The sequence below is a fragment of the Sinocyclocheilus grahami genome, unplaced genomic scaffold (genome assembly GCF_001515645.1).
Source record: "Sinocyclocheilus grahami isolate Dianchi unplaced genomic scaffold, SAMN03320097.WGS_v1.1 scaffold185.1, whole genome shotgun sequence".
NCBI lineage: Eukaryota > Metazoa > Chordata > Actinopteri > Cypriniformes > Cyprinidae > Sinocyclocheilus > Sinocyclocheilus grahami.
The window spans coordinates 791,870-811,623 of NW_015505364.1; the positions used below are offsets into that span (position 1 = coordinate 791,870).

Consider the following 19,754-nt stretch of genomic DNA (forward strand, 5'->3'; position numbering starts at 1 on the left):
CGATTTAATGTTAATAAAATACACAATTTATTTCAGTTCATGTCTCAGAATGTGTATTTTTTGTTTGTAATTTCACAGTTGTAATACCATAACGTGAAAGCGCTGCTTTTCGATCGCGAATGTGCCGAATCTGCTGATGTAATCACAACCGCTAATGATAGAGAAGGGGAGGGGGAGACCGGGGAAGAGCTGAGCTCTCATGCTTCCGTTGGTAAAAAAATAAATTAGCCAATCAGCATCGAGTGTTCATTTTCAGCGCTAATGAGTGTTGAGAAAAGAACCCTCGCAAGGGAGGCTAGCCTCCCTTCTGATATCAACCAATCATCAGAGAGATGTAAATTACATGATATTAGTTGGAACGTCTCCCGCTGCGCTGATAATAAACCAACAGTACTTATGAATAGCGATATTGAATATTTGATCTCCAACAGATTTACTAAGTTGTCATTCAAACAGTATATATACAAATTTAGGGAAAACAGCCTAAGCTGGATATAGGCTACAGCAGTCTGCTTAATTAAATGGCGCAACAGGCAGCTCTCTTTTAACAGACTTCTAAGAAGGGATGGATGTTTGCTTCAAGTGATAGGCCAGGTAAGGGAAATTATATTATCTTGCTGTATGTATGTAGTTTTCTTTACATTTTCTGACTAAAAGCAACCAAAAAGCCATTTTAAAGTGGTTAAGCAAATAATAATAATAATAATAATAATCGGCAGGGATCCCAGACCAATACAATTAGTGTGCCTCCTCTATTTTAAAACCCACAAGCCGCCATTGGTACAGTATAGTGTTTTTTAAATGTGAAAGTGTGTAGGTGGCTTGTCTCATTGAAGACACTCCACGTTAAAAACAAAGACAATTTATTCTTATCAGATTTTCCTGTTCTGCATTTTAATTCTCTGTATTTGTCGGCAAAACATTGCAACTATGCACCTCGAGGCATTTGTGAATGTGCAGATTGCAAAGGACTTGTTCATTAATATTTATGCTTTAGCTATTTTCATTAATGCTGCAGTAAATTGTTGTATGAGATTCAGAGGGCCCTCAGTATCTAAGAGCTGATATATTCACAGCACGCGGCAGAATAACCCCAACACTTATCTAGCGGGGTCCCATTGCATTAAGCTAGAGAGCAGGAAAGACCCTGGCCTACAGAGAAGTGGTCCTTGTGGTGTATGAGTGCATCACACCTCACTCTGAGCCTCTGATAGATCCAGGAGAGGCAACTCACACTGCACCTGCCCTACTTTGGTGTGACTAATGAACCTGGGGTGTCCTGAATCTGTCCACTGGCTGGAGGGGGAGGGGAGGAGAGGTGCAGAGCCGGTCTCTTAGCTGGCCATGGCCACTCACTATAGAATAGTGATGGATATGCAGTCTCATCTCTGGGCACAGAGCCAGGCCGAGTCTGGACACATGTGAACACACACACACACACAGAGAGAGTCAGGTAACAGTCAGCAGGATGCTGCATCAATTAGCGACGCTGAGTGGGGGATGACCACGGATCTAACTAAGACTATTGCTCCTGGAAGCGTGCCGACAGCTTCATTTCCCATGATGGCAATATGCAAAGTTGAACAAAACATGTTATATGTAAGGAGGACGTTTTTTTCAAATTTCAAATGATTGCCTTCATTTCGCTCACTCCCTCAGAGACCCTCAGCTGGTTCTCAAGGACAGATTATGGACTGGGCCGATGGGGCCTCTGACTGCCAGCGGGCTTCAAGATTAGATAAGTGCAGAAACAAGCCACTACAGAGGTAAAGTTGAGATAGATAGACAAATGGCTCTCAAATGTGTGCTGGGGACTGTTGGCAGAATGTAAAATAAATGAAGAAATGAGAAATGTTCGTACACCATTAACACCTTCTGAACACCCTGTTTAAGCTTTAATGTATCATACTGGTCATGGTACACTACAGTAATTGCAACTTTATTTTGTCTATTTGTAATATTGTGCAATTGTATCTTTATTTTTTTATAATTGCTATGTAATTGCTCATTATTTGGTCATTACAGAGGGCTTCAGACTTAAATTATGTCAAAATGTGATTACAAATGCAAAAAATAAATGCATAAAATGAATAAATTGTTAAAAAAACATTAAAATATGATTAAAACATTTTTAAAAAATATATATATTTTTAAATATCATTGGCCATTGTGTAGCATAGTGAGGTCCAAATGTAATGCTGAATCAGTTATAAGAGCACTTTATAATTATATAATTCATTCTTTTTTTAATTGTTTGTACAGTTATGATTACAAAAACTATCTCTCTCTGCCTCCCTACACTCATATTTTTTTAGAGTGACCAAAAAAAAACAAAAAACAATTGTGATTTTATTTTTCATACTAGCTAAATAAATACTTATTATGTGGTCATTAAAGGCGGCAGTGGTCAAAAATGCAACAATTTGTTTTAACAAACGAACATCAAAATATGTATTTAAAATATTATCGGCCATTGTTTAGCACAGTGAGGTCCAAATTAAATGCTGAACCAACTGAAAGGGAATTTGTTTGAGAATAAAACGGTGAGTGACAAATCAACATAATTGACTGTTCTGAATATTTCAGGCAGAAATATTCTCACAAAAAAAAAAAAAAAAAAAAAAAAAAAGTAGCAATTTAAAACGGCCTCCAGTGAAGCTTGTGCACTGGACCCTCACAGGACCTTGTATATTCTGCCCTTGCCCGTTCTTTAGCGTAAATGTTCTGTCATTTTCAACAGTAAGCAGCAGAAGCATTCTGAACATAAGTAAATAAGTTCCTCAGCAGCTCTCAGCAGCTTTGCCCACTTCGACAAACCCAGTGTTCTGCAGTGATATATTGTGCTAATGATGTGCTCGAGGACAATGAATAAAATACTGATGCAATAAAACTTCACACATTAATTTACCTTCTTCATGCATCTATAATGTGAACTTAATAAGCAACTCTCCGTGAAGAAATAAATCCAAATCTCTATGTAATTTTTTTTTTTACTTGAAACGTAATTAAAGGAAGAGTGTATCTAATATAGTCCAGATGAAAATATTCCCTGTGCAGTTGGAGAACGTTGCTGGGAGGAAATGCACACACATTTAAGTTTCAATGAGCGTTGAGATCTACTTCTTGCATGTGGTGATTAAAGACAGTGTAGGATGGTGCAGATATAAAACATTTGTCAACGTGTATCCCCTGACATAATCTCCCATGAACATACACGCCATTAAATGACGATCAAGAATCTGATTTTCCATCTTCCATACTACTTATGCATATTCTGTGATGCTTCTTAATCTGTTCTTATCGCATATCTAACATAACTACCATGATATCTCCAGGCAGAGGAGTCATGCTCATTCTAACCAAGGGGGCACGTGCCCCCTCAGATTTTCGAGCCAAGTGGATTTGGAATGCAGCTTCCAAAAGACAGACATAGCCGAATAATATTTTTTATATTTGATACAATCACACGGGTTTGATGTGCGGCACATCACTAGCACTAAATGCAAATCTGAGTTCACGCTTTGGCTGGTGCTGAGTCGGAAACAGATGCATTTTTACAGCACTGCGCATTATAACCAATCACACATGATTCTGTTGAGCTTATGAATGCAATGGCCAATCAGAGGCGTTCAGATGGGTCATTGCTGAAACACCGGAGTTTTGTTCACTGCGCGCATCGCTGACTGAATTCTGCTCTCTGGCTAATTAACTCTCTCATCAGAAACAACAAAGTGCAGATGTGCGTACAATGTAAGTAAGATATGCATTTCACAGTGTAAACGGCTTCAGTGATTATAATGGGAGTTTTTGACTCATGCCCCCTCAAAAATAATAAGTGCATGACACCCCTGTGTCCAGGGTAAATGTATTTGCTTTAATTAGATATATACCCTGAATACTTTAATTGCTTTTAAGTACTTTAGATTTGTCTTTTATGGGATATATCATGGCTCAGTTTTAAAACCTAGTGAGTACTGCCTACTAGGTGCCCCCTAATTGTCGACTAACCTTTAGTCAACGAGAAGAGGCTTGGTCGACCAAAATTATTAGTCGCCTATTCGCAGAAAAGAAAAAAAAATCCACAGGAGGTGAGGTTTATATTAAACAACCTAAATAGGGTGTAACTCTGACTCTCTATTGATTTCAATATAGGCGATGTGAGACTGACATCGTCATACTCGACGACACATTAATATACCATTCAGTAGCAGTCAGTAAGATTTTTTTTAAATAAATTGAATCTTGTATTCAGCAAGTATACATTATATTAATCAAAATTCACAGTAAAGACATTTATAATGCCACAAATGTCTTAAAAATACATACACACACATACACATGCATATATATATATACATACAGCTTGTCAGTGAACAACGGCTCTGTGTAGTTAATGCTGCTCAATGTGAAAGCCCGCAGGTGATGGAGATTTACCGCTGATTACAGAATTTTCTATAAATGGTAAAAGTAATAATATTATAATATTACTGCCTTTTTGTCCATAGCACACCCATGATGCTTTAAAATACTGCCTAATTATTAGATTTTGAAACAAGTCGGAATATATTCTGCCAAATACCTTTTTTTTCTTTTAGCTATAAACAAATTTAGACAGGATTGGGCCCCCAAGTAAATTTAATAAGACAATACTTAATTTAATTTCCAATTAAAGTATGACTTTTGGAAAAATTGCTCTTTAATTCAATATTTGTGGTTACAGTAAAAAAAATAAAATAAATAAATATGTAATTTCCAAATATATAAAATTACTAAGAAAAGTTATAAACATTGATTATTCTGAACAGCTCCTGTAAAAACAAACAAAACAAAAAACATCTGAATTGATTTAAAAGTTAAATACATTTATAGTTGAGCTCTCTGCACCGTTTTTACAATATAATCTAAGCCAACTCAAAGGTAACTAGGCCAAGCATGAAGCCAAAGCAGAAAATGCTGCAAATCTTTTTCTCCAGCCCAAAGTGTTCAGAGCGCCTACAGATAAAGCATACTGCAATGGCCTGGACAGGCCCAGCAGAGTTCTCACAGAGACACACAATTCGGCCACATTTACAGTCCGCTTCAATCCCTGGACTGCCCCAGTCTGTCTCTCTCGCTCTCATGCATATGAGATTCAGCCACGGAGCTTTTCTTTGCTCTAGTCTCATTGCAATCTGCAGTCCAGAAAATAATAGAGTGCTAATTAATTTCTAAATCCAGCCTATTCTCAGAGATGAACAAACCTAAAATCTCACTTTTGATGAATGTGCTGATTGCAGTGGTTTTCAATTACGATCCTCAAAAAAAAACCATCATCAACGCATTGTCATCAGTTAATCGGCACATAAGTACTGTATGACAACTTTGTTCCACATTTCTGATTTGAATTAATGAGTTCTTGATTTCCTGAGCTATAAATAACAGTAATTAATTGAATATTTAATAAGAAACAACAAGAAATTTTGTGTTTTTACATTTTATTCCAACATTTCACTGTGTAAATAAGCAGAAATAATCTACTTTAGACAAGTTTGTGAGGAAAGAAAAAGACTGGTTTCTGAGAACATCATGCAAAAGATTTGTTTAAAAGGCCCATGTAAATATGCACTATTGTAATGTAGGGGAGAGCGTAACTTTTACCAATTAGTTTTACCAATTACAAATTAACTTTGGAGTGAATAAACATCTATTATGTACACTGCCGTTCAAAAGTTTGGGATCAGTAAGACTTATTACTTTTTAAAGAAGTCTCTTGTGCTCATCAAGGCTGGATTTATTTGAAAAAAATACAGAAAAAAAAACTGCAAAATTGTTTAAAATAAAAGTGTTCTATTTTAATATACTTTAAAATATAATGTATTGCTGTGATCAAAGCTGAATTTTCAGCATCATTACTCCAGTCTTCAGTGTAGGGATGTAACGATTACCGGTTTGACGATAAATCATGATAAAACACCCCACGGTTATTATTACCGTTTCATATTTTAATTATCACTATAACCGTATTCGATTACCGCGATTTGAACAACTGAGGATAAATAAATACTGTACTGCACAGGGCTCCAGTGTGCGACCAAATGGGTGCATTTTGCGATATTTTTTTCTGCCGGTGCGACTAAATTTTGTGTGCATTGTTTAACTTATAAGCGCTGCATTTCTGTTGCATGTGAGAAACATCAAACGGCAAACAAATCCGAAAGCATAACAAAACCACGCGACTCGTTTGAGCTGCGCAGCTCTTCGAGTGTAGAGCCTGGTTTATACTCACCGCGTCAGGAGTGCGAAGCTGCGTGCAGCAAAAATGAAGCGAATATTGAGGAAACGATGGATGGGTTTCAAACTAAAGTAAAAGACCGCTTCTTAAACCAAAGGTGAACATGTTGGTATTCTTGTGGGACAAAAACATGTAAGCACCATCACCGACAGCAAGTTTAGTTTTACTTTTCTTTTTGTTTTCATTTTGAAAAGCTTGTTATCTTTGCTGTTTACCTCACGTTATGCTATGGAGGCTCTCTTTTTTATTTATTTGATTCCTCAGTGTTTGCTAAACGTTCTGTAATTTATTAGTCGGTATATAATACAGCATGTGGGTGTATGCCATGCCTCGTCTTATTCGTTTTTGTTAATAAAAGTTTTATAAGCTAGTTTGTCATTGTATCTTACTGTTTTATTGTGCTTTTTAATTAAGAATAACAATGAAGCCATCTTTTGTATTAGTCTTAAAAAGTGAAAGGTGTGTAGATCAAAAAACAGACCAAATTAGCTTATGTGGATTCTACACATTTAAACAATAAGGTATCTAGTATTATTTATGGAGCAGATAAATACATACTGTATAATCATTTATTAATCAATTATCATTTTGACTTGACCCTTTTCTTTATTTAAAAGCTGAAATGTGAGGTTTACCATTTATGAAACTTTTTCAAAGCTTTATTTGAACATTTACATTAGATATTTGAACATGTTATTAGATAAACTGTTGTCAGTCATGTTGTCATTTAAAATCCGGACATCATTGGCAATGTTATTGTTTTAGTTATGCAAACAAAAACTCCTTTTATTTGTTGTTTGTTGATTGTAAATGTAAAACTTGGTGAAATAATTTGTGTGTCAGTACTTTTTGAACATTTCCAGCACATTTTAACAATGCCGTGATAATACTGATAACCGTGATCATTTTGGTCACTATAATCGTGATAAGAAATTTTCATACCATTACATCCCTACTTCAGTGTCACATGATCCTTCAGAAATCATTCTAATAAGCTGATTTATTATCAATGTTGGAAACAGTTTTTGCTGCTTAATATTGTTTTGGAACCTGTGATACCTTTTCCAGGATTATGTAATGAATAAAAAGTTAAAGAACAGCATTTATTCAAAATAGAAATCTTTTGTAACAATATAAGTCTATACTGTCATTTTTTATCATTTTAACTCATCTTTGCTGAATAAAAGTATTAGTTTCTTTCAAAAATAGAAAGAAAAAAAATCTGCTGAGCCCAAACTTTTGAACGGTAGTGTATACTGTTACAAAATATTTATATTTTAAGTAAATGCTGTTCTTTTTTAACTTTTTATTCATCAAAGAATCTTGAAAATAAAGTATCACAGGATCCAAAAAAATATGAAGCAGCAAAAATTGTTTCTAACATCGATAATAAATCGGCATATTAGAATGATTTCTGAAGGACCATGTGACACTGAAAACTGGAGGAATGATGCTGAAAATTCAGCATGGCATCACTGAAATAAATATTTTAAATTATATTAAAATAGAAAACAGTTATTTTAAATTGCAATAAAATTTCACAATTTTACTGTTTTTTTTTCTGTATTTTTGATCAAATAAATGCATCCGCAAGCCGGGATCCGAACTCGGGACACCTGAAGTGCAACAGTGCTACAAAGAAATGATTATTGATCACCAAATCAGCATATCTAAATGATTTCTGAAGAATCAGACACTGAAGAATGGGGTTATTACCCCATTCTGAAAGCTTCTGAAAATTCAGCTTTGCCATCACAGGAGTAAATCACAAATTTTAAAAATGTTTTAATATTAAACAGTTATTTTAAGTTCTACTAATATTTCAAAATATTATTTTTTTTACTGTATTTTTAGATCAAATACATGTCGCCTTGGTGAGCTTAAAAGACTCAAAAACGTTCTAATTCTTGTGATTTAACCCAAACGTTTGATATTTTACTATAAGGTTTGAGGCACACAGACAGATGAGTCACAGATGTTGAAACAAAACATGTTACAAGACTGAATTTTCTAAAGGGGTCCTATTATGCTCTTTTACAAAGTCTTGATTTTGTTTTGGGGGTGTACTAGAACTGGCTCTCATACTAGGTTGTTCGAAAAACACATTATTTTTCACATATTTTACATTATTACAACACCTCTCTCCCCAGTCTGGCATGAACGGCTCGAATAGTTCATGTATCAAATGAAGGCCCGCCTTCTGAAATAAGAAATGTGCTGTGATTGGTTAGCTGGGCCAGTGTGTGTTGTGATTGGCACCACTCGGCCCATGGTTGGGAAATGTCATGCCGCTTACCATAGCCACCTGCGAGCTTCAGTGTAAATATTGTGTCAAAATCAAATAAATTTGAGCACGATTTAAACCCGGATGATTGTAACCACTCTAAATTCGTCTACCTTGGGAAAGCTAGTGTGTCTCCGACATAGTGATGACACTCATTGCCTTCTCTAGTGCAGCTCAACCAGGTCGCGTCCCATACACTTTTGACATGTATAGGCCTATAGACTCAAAATAAATAAATACATGAATAAATAAATACACACAGACGCACAGAGAGAAAAAAAGGCATGTCCATATCAGAAGTGCTTCATACATGACTGCTCTCGCAAGATACTGGCAAGCATTAAGAGCAGTATGGAGCGAGCAGCAGGTCGTGTTCTATAAATGGCAAGACTAGATTATGGCTGAAGGCAGGAACCAAGGACCCGCCATAATTCTTTAAACCTGACATGTAAATGTACAGCTCCTTCCCAAGCTAATCAAAATTAATACAGGACACAGAAATGTTGTGATGGTAACAAGCAGCACCTCTCAGCATACAATCTAAACTGCAAAGGGATCATGGAAGAGCTCGGCTGCCAAGCTGGAGCAGAGCTGAGGGAAGCTGCTTGGAGATATCACAGCATGGTTAGGCTACAGATGGCTGCGTGAGGTTTTAATAGGATCCATATGGAGACAGGTATCCAGCACAGCCGTTTGTTTAAAACTCGGAGATGCACACTACAACTCTGGCGAGAATGCACTTGGGTTTACGACGGACTAGCAAGGGAAAGAGAGTGATGGAGTGGGTGGAAAGGCTTGTTTGTTTGTTTTTTCTTAAGGCTGCATTAATATGGTCCAGGAAGTTAGAAAGATGCAAGGGGATTAAAAACAAAAACATGACTGCATGATTTCGACCATAACCTCACTGATAAATAAATGAGCTACACGAGGGACCTACAAAGTGGTCTTGGCAATTTAAAAGTAATGATAAAACTGTGCACAAAATGCTGAACTCATAAATAAGCAGAATTATAAAGTTTTGCACATGGATTGCACAAGGAAAGAGACTAATAACTCAATGTACCTGGTTTGTTCCACACGCATGTGATTGCACAAGCAATTTCAGGGATCATCAGTGAGGAATTCTTCCACTTTATATGTCTTGTGATTTTAAAGGCATAGTTCAGCCAAATATTACAATTCTATCAGTATTTACTCACCCTCATGTTGCTCCAAAGCTCTATGCTGTTATTTTTTCCAGCCAAATATTGGCATAATTTTTATTTTAGGGAGATCTTTTCTATTCAGCTCACTTTTCAGCCAAAAGAGATGCTATAAGCTCTGTATATTACAAATGTCCAGGGCAAAAATGCAAATTTCACACTGCCCATGTCACTAGTTTTAGGGACTTAATCTAAAACAACGAACATGAAATCAATTACATCTATAGTTATCCTTGGAATGATTTATGCAGGGATTTAATTTCCTTCCCTTGAAAAAGAAACTACTGAGAAACACACAAAAAAAAAATCCACTTTTACTACAGCAGCCCTTGACGCTTCAATTGAGGGTTATTAAATGTAATATCCCTGGTAAAAGACAATATCTACAATGGTGCGGAGAGTATAGAAACCCATCTGTCACTTGCTTAGTTTAAATTGAATGATAATTCCTCCAATAGCAGCTGCCCAATAAACATAGAAGTGCTCGTGGGAAAGATTAATTATTTTTATTATTATAACTGATTTTGTTTTCTACTACCAATCAAATGTTTGGACTCACCTAGCTGAAATAGTAATAATAAAGATATATAAAAAAAATAATAATAATTAAAAAAAACACATACACATACATGCACACACTGACAATATAAAATGTAAATAGAAATACAAACAATATGGGCCTTTATAAGAAGTCAAATATAAAATTCTAGTGTTTATACTCTATCATTACTGGTGACATAATAATATTACTATTCAGCATGCATCTGACACTAATTAAATATTTCAGAATATATGATCACACAGAAAAATAAGCTATTATCTAAGCTGACTGACACATGATATTTGATATAATGGTATCTGATACCATTAGACTCAACAAACGGGCATTCATACTTCACTTCTGTCCAAACTCTTTTAAATATTCATTATGCAAGACTGCGTGTCACTTTTCTCCCTTTAAGGCAGCTATTACATCAGTGCCACAACCATATTTGTCATGCTTTCACTTGGGTTGACAAACTCTGTCAGTCATCTTCACGGAGACAAATCTCAGAAATGTCATACACATAACTGCAAAAATCACAGCTTATCTTTTTGCTTCTCTTAGTAAAGTACACAAACCTTTCTACCCAATGCCAAGTTTTGGATATCATAAACGTAATTCCATTACACGTGCCCTTGAGCTTTGACAGCAGGAGTATCATAAAAGTCCAAAGATCGTAAAGTATTTTAAGCAGCACTAATTTCACCAGTTTGGTATTTTACCTGTGGAGAGGGGGACATGCGGTGGATCAATACAGGCAAAATCTTGGCATCTTTCCTTAAACGACTTCCTGAATTTATGGAACAGGTCCCACATACCTTCAAGCAAACTTTACAATACATCTTTCCATTCAGTGACACTTCATATCTCACCAAAACAACACTGACAGCAGATTTATGCACTTTACTGGTACCACAGAGCACATTACACCATTAGCTCGACTGTATTACAGGGACAAAATGTTAATATTTTCTCCCGACTACCATTAACAGCTAAAACCACACATTAGAGAAATGCAAAAGCAAAGCCGACAGGTCTGATTTTTCCTGCACATTCTGTGCACCCACTACATGATGTAGATATAGCAGGCAGAAATAAATATAGGTGTGATTTGCAGCTTATTGACATTTTTTCCTGTAACAGCGTTGGAGGTTTGCTCTATAAATATGTATATGCAAGTCTTCCTCGATTACACCCATGTCCCACACAAATCTGGGGTTTAAATAACTGTCCGACGTCTCCTTCGGCGGATATTCGCATCCACCGTTTTTCTATCTGTCATGTTTTACCGCAATGCTCAATGTCACGCTTACACTGCAGGTTTGTGATTTGCATTTTTTGTGACAATCTCAACAAAAGCGTCAGCGCCGTCACGGTAAAAGCAGTTCCCACAAAAACGCCACCTGATTTGGGGGGAAAAAAACTGATGATTTTGCAAATGTGGATTCAAATAAAGCAAGCAATCAACATGTCCCAGACAGAGACGATTAGGACAGAACTGATAAGATTAGCACGCACCAATCACCGTAATTTCATATACAGCTCCACGGCAATTAAGACATTTGCGTGTGATTATTTGTTGATGCAATTTAAAAGCTCTGCGGTTTCCCTCAATTAGCCAAGGTGAGGATTGGTGGATGAAGCTGCCTGCTTTTGATTAGAGACAGAGCCGCTCCACACAGAAATACACCCTACCTGCATTGTGCTGCCGGCGCGGGCTGCTTCTGTTTACTGCACCCATGGGAAGAGAAAGGGGAGAGGGGAGAACAAAACAACATGGAGACAGATGAACATGATGTGTACAAATGACAGAAAGGAAATTCAGTGAAGTGAAGAGAAAATCAAACGCTTTACATGCTAACAAAACAATGGCTTGTGGCAGTTTGCAGATATGATGCATTAGCGCTTATGTAGGTATAAACAGATGAAAACATTATTTGAATAAAAATTTGACCGTGATGGTGGGCAGCGGGAGGGGGATGAGAGCAAAAAGGCTGGAATGTATATAATTCGGTCACGCTGTTTCTCAATGCATTTCATTTAAACACTGAACAAAATGTCAGGTACAAGAGGTCAACAAAAACAGGCTTGAGCAATTTTCAACAACCATGCAGTAAGTCATGATAAGATATCTGCAACACTAAAAGGTATTGAGTTTTGGAATTGAATTATGATAATATGAAATGGCAAATATTTTAAAAGGGGGCTCCAACAGCACTAATATGCACTAAACAAAGGCAAATGCAATTTACCAATTTACGTAGACCTAATTACATGCTACAGGGAGCAAATTATATTTAAATATATATGAGAGAGAGAGAGCGAAGAGGCAGAGAGAAATCAAATTGATAATTCCTACATTTGTTCATCCTGTTATCTAGATTGTTTTACAGGTTAATAAAAAAGTAATGAGCAAAGCAGGAGTTTGGGAACGTGTATGAAAACGTGTTTTCAGAGAACAGGAGTCTGACAGCAAGATGGAGAGGCTGGGAAGTGAGGCAGGAGATGCTAGAGAGGCCGTGGGTGGGTGACTATGTCACATTGTGGCGTGGATGGAGAGAGAGAAACTTAAGGGAAAATATCACTGCCAACTGCAAAAATGGTAATCTGCCCTGAGCTTTAATAAAAGAACACAGAGGTTAGGCTGGTCCATAAATTATTTCCCATCCTATAGCATGAAATCCAGATGAAGACCGTGTGAACCCTGCTACTCGAGTAAATTAATATATTCATTGATTTCTGGAGTCTGTAGGCAACGGTATGGCCCATATTGCAGCACTGCAGGGCAGGACTGAGTGTCCTTCCTTAACCAGTAATATATGCTGAACTCAACATGCATGCAGAAGAACTAATTGAGGGTGTAACTGATTCAGGGCTACAACTATAAACCGATAAAGTCAGTTATAAACGATGACAATAACTGCCGGTGAAGTTCACCGTCAATTGTTTGAGTATTTGCACTGTGTGGTCAACCTCCATTAGGGACACCACTATATGTGACCCTGGACCACAAAACCAGCCATAAGTAGCATGGGTATATTTGTAGCAATAGCCAAAAATACATTGTATGGGTCAAAATGATCGATTTTACTTTTATGCCAAAAATCATTAGGATATTAAGTAAAGATCATGTTCCATGAAGATATTTTGTAAATTTCCTACCGTAAATATATCAAATATGTATTATCATTAGTAATACACAACTTTAAAGGCGATTTTCTCATTTATTAGATTTTTTGCACCCTCAGAGTCCATATTTTCAAATAGTTGTATCTCGGCCAAATATTGTCCTATCCTACCAAACCATACATCAATGGAAAGCATATTTACTCAGCCTTCTGATTATGTTATTATAAATCATCCTTATTCGATCCTTATGACTGGTTTTGTGGTCCAGGTTCACATATAGTACCATTTCTATTAGACATAAACTCTTACATTTTATTGTTAAATTCCCATAATACCATCACTCACACTGCACATACTAGCAGAAAGTGAGCGATCAAAGAAATCCAAAAATGAACTTTGTCATCATTTACTCACCCTTATGTAGCTTCAAACCTGCATGAATTTCTTTGTTCTTTGGAACACAAAAGCAGATAAATTAATGAATATCCCATTTTGCTCATTTATTGGCAGTACACTATGACTCACTTTAATGTTTAAAAGACCCGAGTGTGTCAGCAAAAAGTACATGCCGTTTGATGAAATTTTTCAGTTTTCCAAAGTGCTCCAGTCAGTTTCAATTCAATATAATTCACAACAAAAAATCCTCAAAGGGCAATTTTGGTGAAAAACAATCCAATATTGAAGCACTTTTATGGTAAAATAATATCCCAATGGATATTAAATAAATTTTCTTTTTGTGAAGAAAAGAAGTTTGGAATGACATGAGGGTGGATTAATGATGATAAAATGTTCATTTTGGGATGAACTATCCTTTTAAATGTTTTTGTCATACTTAAATTACAAGTACTTTGAGTGCAATTATCAAAACAATATTCATTCCCAGACATCAAATTTAGGTTTTAAAGCTATCATAAATTAAACTTTAAATCAAATCAAGGTGTGCAATTAAACCCCCAGTGGTTGAGGTTTGTTAACTTCGGTCACCTGAGATTTGCTGCTTTCAAACTGAATTTTCTTCTCAAAGTGATCAAAACAGTTGTTAGCTGCAGCCCTAAATAGAGCCTTAAATCAGCACACAATGGAGAGACTGCAAATCAGCCGTGTCATATTGCAAAGGGTTGGACACATAACCAGGGACTCATAAATATTCTGAAGAGGATTCATGCGATATCAAATCTGTTTCCTGGGCAGCCAGAGCTGAGGAATGTGACTTTTCTCCCTCTGACAGCTGAATCAACGCCATGGTTGGAGAGCAACTTCCAATAAAAGATAAAAATAAATGTACATTTCTGATCCCCATTAACGCTGAATGTCATGTTTATATAATTATTTATTAACTTCTTTATTGTGGTGCAGCGTTCCAGTCTCACCCGGCCATCTGTCCACAGTGAGGTGTGGCGTGTGCATTCTATTATAGCGGCCCTGAAGGGGGCCGAATAGGCTGGACCTGCGTTCACCTTCAGCTAATAGCAGAGAACACCCTGCGGGCAGACTCCAGTCGGCCCTGTCCACAGGGACTCAGACCTTCTGTCAGGGCTTAGGATCACTGTTTTTACCTTGACAAAGTTATCATGGACATGTTTATACAGGCCAGTGGAGCCTATACAAAAAACAAACAACCTAGAGGTCTGTGTTTTACAAAAAGCGGAAAGGTGGCCTCTTTTCCACAGAAAGCTAATAAGAACAAATATGAGAATAAGAATGACACATGTAAAGCATATTATGTAATTCAGACTTGCCCTGATGCCCTGTTACCTTCAGATACCACTTACATTTTTAGCATTTTGGACACACCCACAGCAGTCGTGAGCTCCAACTACCGTGCATCCCGCTGGTGAATGTTCTCACGCTACAGAAGCTCTCACACACTCGCACTTCACCTTCAACAGAAAGCCCAGATGGAGAGCCATTCTAATGATTGGCATGTGTTGCTATCTCTCTATTAACCTCAGAAGAACTCTTAATCTATATATCCCTTTTGTGTTACACCTAATCTATTCTCTTTTTGGCTGACTTTCTAGTGCTCATCTCTTGCTCCCACACTATCCCTTCCCCCATCTCTTTCTTTTTCACACAATCCCTGTCTGTGACTATGGATTTTCTAGAGCTGAGAATCAAGAAGTGGTTCCTATTCAGTGCAACTTTCTATATACAAAAATACAAGTGAAAAATTTTGGCATGAATAAATGACTCAAATCTATTATTTTTAAATCGACTTTACAGTTACTGAATTAGCATCTGACTTACCCACTGAACCACAACTGATTACTGTTGGTCATATTCAACTCTACTGAATTCAACATGCAAGAAAAACTCACTTATGTTGTACTTAATGTTTATGAGACTTATCGGTGATCATTTAATCACCTTCATGATGTTCCAAACCTATATGGCGCTACCAAAACGAGATATTAGGAAGAACGCTAGCCTCAGTCACCATTCACTGTATATTTTTTCAATCCAACTTCTTTTATAGTGTAGTGGTTTGAAGTGACCTGTGCCTTTTTTTTTTTTACTCTCTCTTTTGTCAGTTGCTGTTTCTCTTTTAGTATTATTAGTATGTAAATAAGAGATCAGAGTCGCTATATTATACGGACAATTTGATGGGATGGGATGGGATGGGATGTAATATATCCTCTCATCTATTAACATTAATGAAATGCATTTACAATATCTTATTTTTTCACAGCACTGTATAATAAAATCTAACTTGCATTATAGTAGTATATAGTTAAAGAACTGTTATGGAATTGGAATCTTAACCAGAACCATTAATTCCCATTCCTAGTCTCCTCCTCCCTGCTGAATTCCCATTTCTCTACTATTCTCCCTGCAGGTGAGTCGAGTCTGGATACAGCCGTGAGGCTGCAGCAACAGGATGTGACTAGCAACAAAGCCTCTCTGAGCCTGTGCATTCTTCTAAAGAATGAGATCTCATTAGTCTGTACGAAAACCTGTAGAGAATGAGAGGTGGGACCTCGGACCACCTGACTACATCGTGGCCTCTGTCCAGCTCACTTATCTCAGTCTCATCCTGTGCGTAACACCACAGGGCAGCACTTAATTATGAGCCGAATCGCGCTTCAAAGGCTCGCCTGCCATCGCAGACATGCAAACTCCCAGGGGTGTTTATCACTGAAAGGAAACTACTACACATTGGTCTAGACGCAACACACTTCAGATGCTGGTCGGGGTAATGGCTAACGCAAGCAAAGCATGCTGAACTCATAAATAAAAGAAACGAAAAACAAGGGAGGGGTTTTTGGCAAAAACATAAAAGACCAAACTGTTAAGAGACATTGTTCTGCTAATTAAACACTAACGGCAGAACAAAAGCATGAACCGACTCATTCCATGGCCTGCAGATCTCACACAGCCCGCGTTCGCTGGAACAGCGTCAGCCGTATCCCAGGAGTTCCTATTCCTGTTAACAAATAGGTCAATATTGCCTGGTAATGCAGAACAGATACTCTCTTCTTGTGCCATTTTTTTTGGCTCTGTAAGACAGACACAATTGTACACATCAATATAAACAGACAAAGAGGATCAAAGCGTCAGAGGCTCACTGCTTCTCTGCCGAAAGCTTCTCCACCTGAGCAAACACAGAGCTTTCATCTTCCCATTCCGGTCGCCCTGGGCACACGGAATGTTGGGTACCATTCTTTCCAGCATCTAGGTGGATTATAATGCTGCACACACAGTCCACGTACAGAGTGTACTTCCTCAGCTGTTTCTTTAAAGCTTTGTGATTTAATAAGCTATGGATATCGAACAGGCAGACACAATAGGTTGGATTTGAAGTGCTGGCACTGGCTGGGGCCGGAGATGAGTAATGCATGATGGACAGTTAGAGAGCTCTAACTAAAAAACACAAAGAGATAATATGCAAAACAAGTGTCGGTCGTACAGATGGTGTTTGTGAGAGTGGCCATCCAAAAGGGACTGATGGTGTACTTCCAAGAGTAGAGAATCCAGTCGTACGCAGTGATAACCTGGGTTGAATTTTCTCAAGAACTAAGATAAACAGACGAGAAGGGGATAAAACAAAGGGAGAAAGTGGCTGGATACAGATTTACGGAAAGAAGGACCAGTAGCCCAAACCCTGGGTGGCAGAACAGCATGCCATGCTTCAGTGGAAACACCACAAACAACCACAACACACAGTGAGAAAACTCACATGGTCTCCTGCAAGAGGCGTTGACTCGAGAGTGGCCCTGAAAGCAAAGCATATATCTTTGAAAGCATGCACAGGGACAACAGGAAACTTCTATCTGGGATCATTAATTCAGCTCACCTACTTACCGTGTCTCATTAATGCACTGGGACTGAGTTTATCTGTTTATTTAACTCCTCACCAGGTTACTAAATACACTGAAGATGCTTTACAACGCTGACAAAATCAAAGACAGATAAGGCAGTAAAAGTTGACGGGTCAAGGTAGAACCATCATGAGGGATGACTTGCACTATTCGGAAGCCTAATCATCCAGGCCGTTTCCACCCAGAGATATGAGGGCAAGCCCAGACTGCAGGGTTCTTACAGCTCGTGTTACATCACACTGTATGGGGCCTCAGCCATCACCCTCTTGTTCCCGACCAGGGGCACTACTTCAGGCAGAGTTATGGATAAGAGCTGCAGGGTGGAAGTGGAAGATATTTCACGCAACTAAACATGGATTGAAATGGCCTTCACAAAACAGACGGAGAGAGGGGAAAATCACCCAAAAATGACCATAAGAACCAAGGTGAGCGCTGCACCAAAAGGTGAAATTAAATGCATTAACTGCATTAAAAAGCTTCACGCAAAACTGCAACAGGGTTTCATGATTCAATGTCTAAAAAAAGGATGTAGATTAGGGCAGTATGAGAAACAAAATTAACTGATATAGTCACGAGGGCTGTGTATCAATAATTCACAACAGTGTTATTTTAGTATCATTGATATACTATAGTTTTTGTTAATATTTTTAATTTTCTATTTTAATTTTAAAGTTTTAGAAATTTTGTTGGGTGTCATTTTTACCAGTTTTTGCTTTTTAAAATGTCTATAGTTTTTATTTAGTTTTCATCATTTAAATATCTTAATATATTTTAGGTTTATTTCAGATAGTTGCCAAGACAACATTTCTAATTAATTTTTTGAATACACTTCATTTAATTTCAGTTCATCTTTAATTTAACACATTTTTTTTTTGTTTAAGTTAACAATAACAGACCCAATTCACAAGCTGATGTTTTGATCTAAATCGATTTTATTTTATTCATTTGGGTATATTTTCGTAAAACTATTTTTTAGCTATTGCTGTAAAATATTATATTTAAAATGTTAAATACTATACTGCAAAATAAGTAACACTTATAATAGGGACCAATTCTAACTATTAACTAGTTGCTTATTAGCATGCATATTACTAGCGTATTGGCTATTTATTAGTACTTATAAAGCACATATTCTGCAACCCTAATCCTACCCAATACCTAAACTTAACAACTAACTTACTAAACAGTAATTAGGATTTTGACGCAAAAGTCTTAGTTAATAATTAATTAATAGCAAGAATTGGACCTTAACATAAAGTGTGACCTTATTATTATTATTATACACAATATTTATTTATTTTTACAATAATAATAATAATAATATTATATACAATTGTAATTCCAAATATTATTTTACAAATTAACAACAGGTCAGGGCCCAAAATATGCAGTTCAGCTGTTCTTTATTTATTATAATAATTCAGTATTTGTAATAGCAATTCAATAATTGAGCCCTTTTGAATGATTCATTAAACAGACTGGCACAGAAGAGTCAGTGCTGCTCCAATTGTCAGACAATTTCCTTGTAATTTAATTTACACAGCAGTCAGGCGACATGATTAATTGTATTAATTGTCTTAGTGCCTTATTTTTTATATAATCAATCATACTAAATTAATGTGTTAAAATTGACAGGCCTAATTTAAGCCAAAAAAAAAAAATCAACCACAAATGACAAACAAAATCTCTTCAAACTTCTTGTTCACGTTCAAAAGAAGGGAAACGATTAGCACTCAGCGGGTATGTCATTCTGAGAGGCTCAGTGCTCATATTCTGACCCATGGAGAGAGAAAAGCAAGCAGGCTTGAGCAATGAAGTTGGGAATTTAGCATAACAGATCCCCCACACAGAGTGATCAGATGGGCCGCAGCATGACTCTATGAGACAGGGCGACCCCCTCACGTGCAAATGAATCTAAATAAATAAAAAAGCACACCAAAATGAATAGGAAAAAATAAAGAGATGCCTGAAACGATTTTGGTGCTCATGAAACAGGCTTGAAACA

General features: G+C 37.0%; 1 protein-coding gene across 8 annotated transcripts in view; it reads right to left on the reverse strand.

The window, feature by feature from the left end:
• Positions 1 to 19,754, reverse strand: part of ccser1 (coiled-coil serine-rich protein 1) — a 78,694-nt gene that overhangs the window by 12,127 nt on the left and 46,813 nt on the right. The window contains exons 10-12 of one of the 8 annotated variants that reach the window (XM_016284586.1): positions 17,608 to 17,644; positions 11,997 to 12,032; positions 11,016 to 11,704 (exon numbers count right to left, since the gene is read on the reverse strand). The exons of 2 other annotated variants lie outside the window; for them this stretch is intronic. In XM_016284586.1, coding sequence (XP_016140072.1) covers positions 11,580 to 11,704; positions 11,997 to 12,032; positions 17,608 to 17,644 — 198 coding nt within the window. In that variant the 3' untranslated portion in view covers positions 11,016 to 11,579. Of the gene's footprint in view, positions 1 to 11,015; positions 11,705 to 11,996; positions 12,033 to 16,124; positions 17,445 to 17,607; positions 17,645 to 19,754 lie in introns of those variants that run through there. 5 more of the 8 variants (XM_016284587.1, XM_016284584.1, XM_016284583.1 and 2 more) reach the window with 5 other exon arrangements.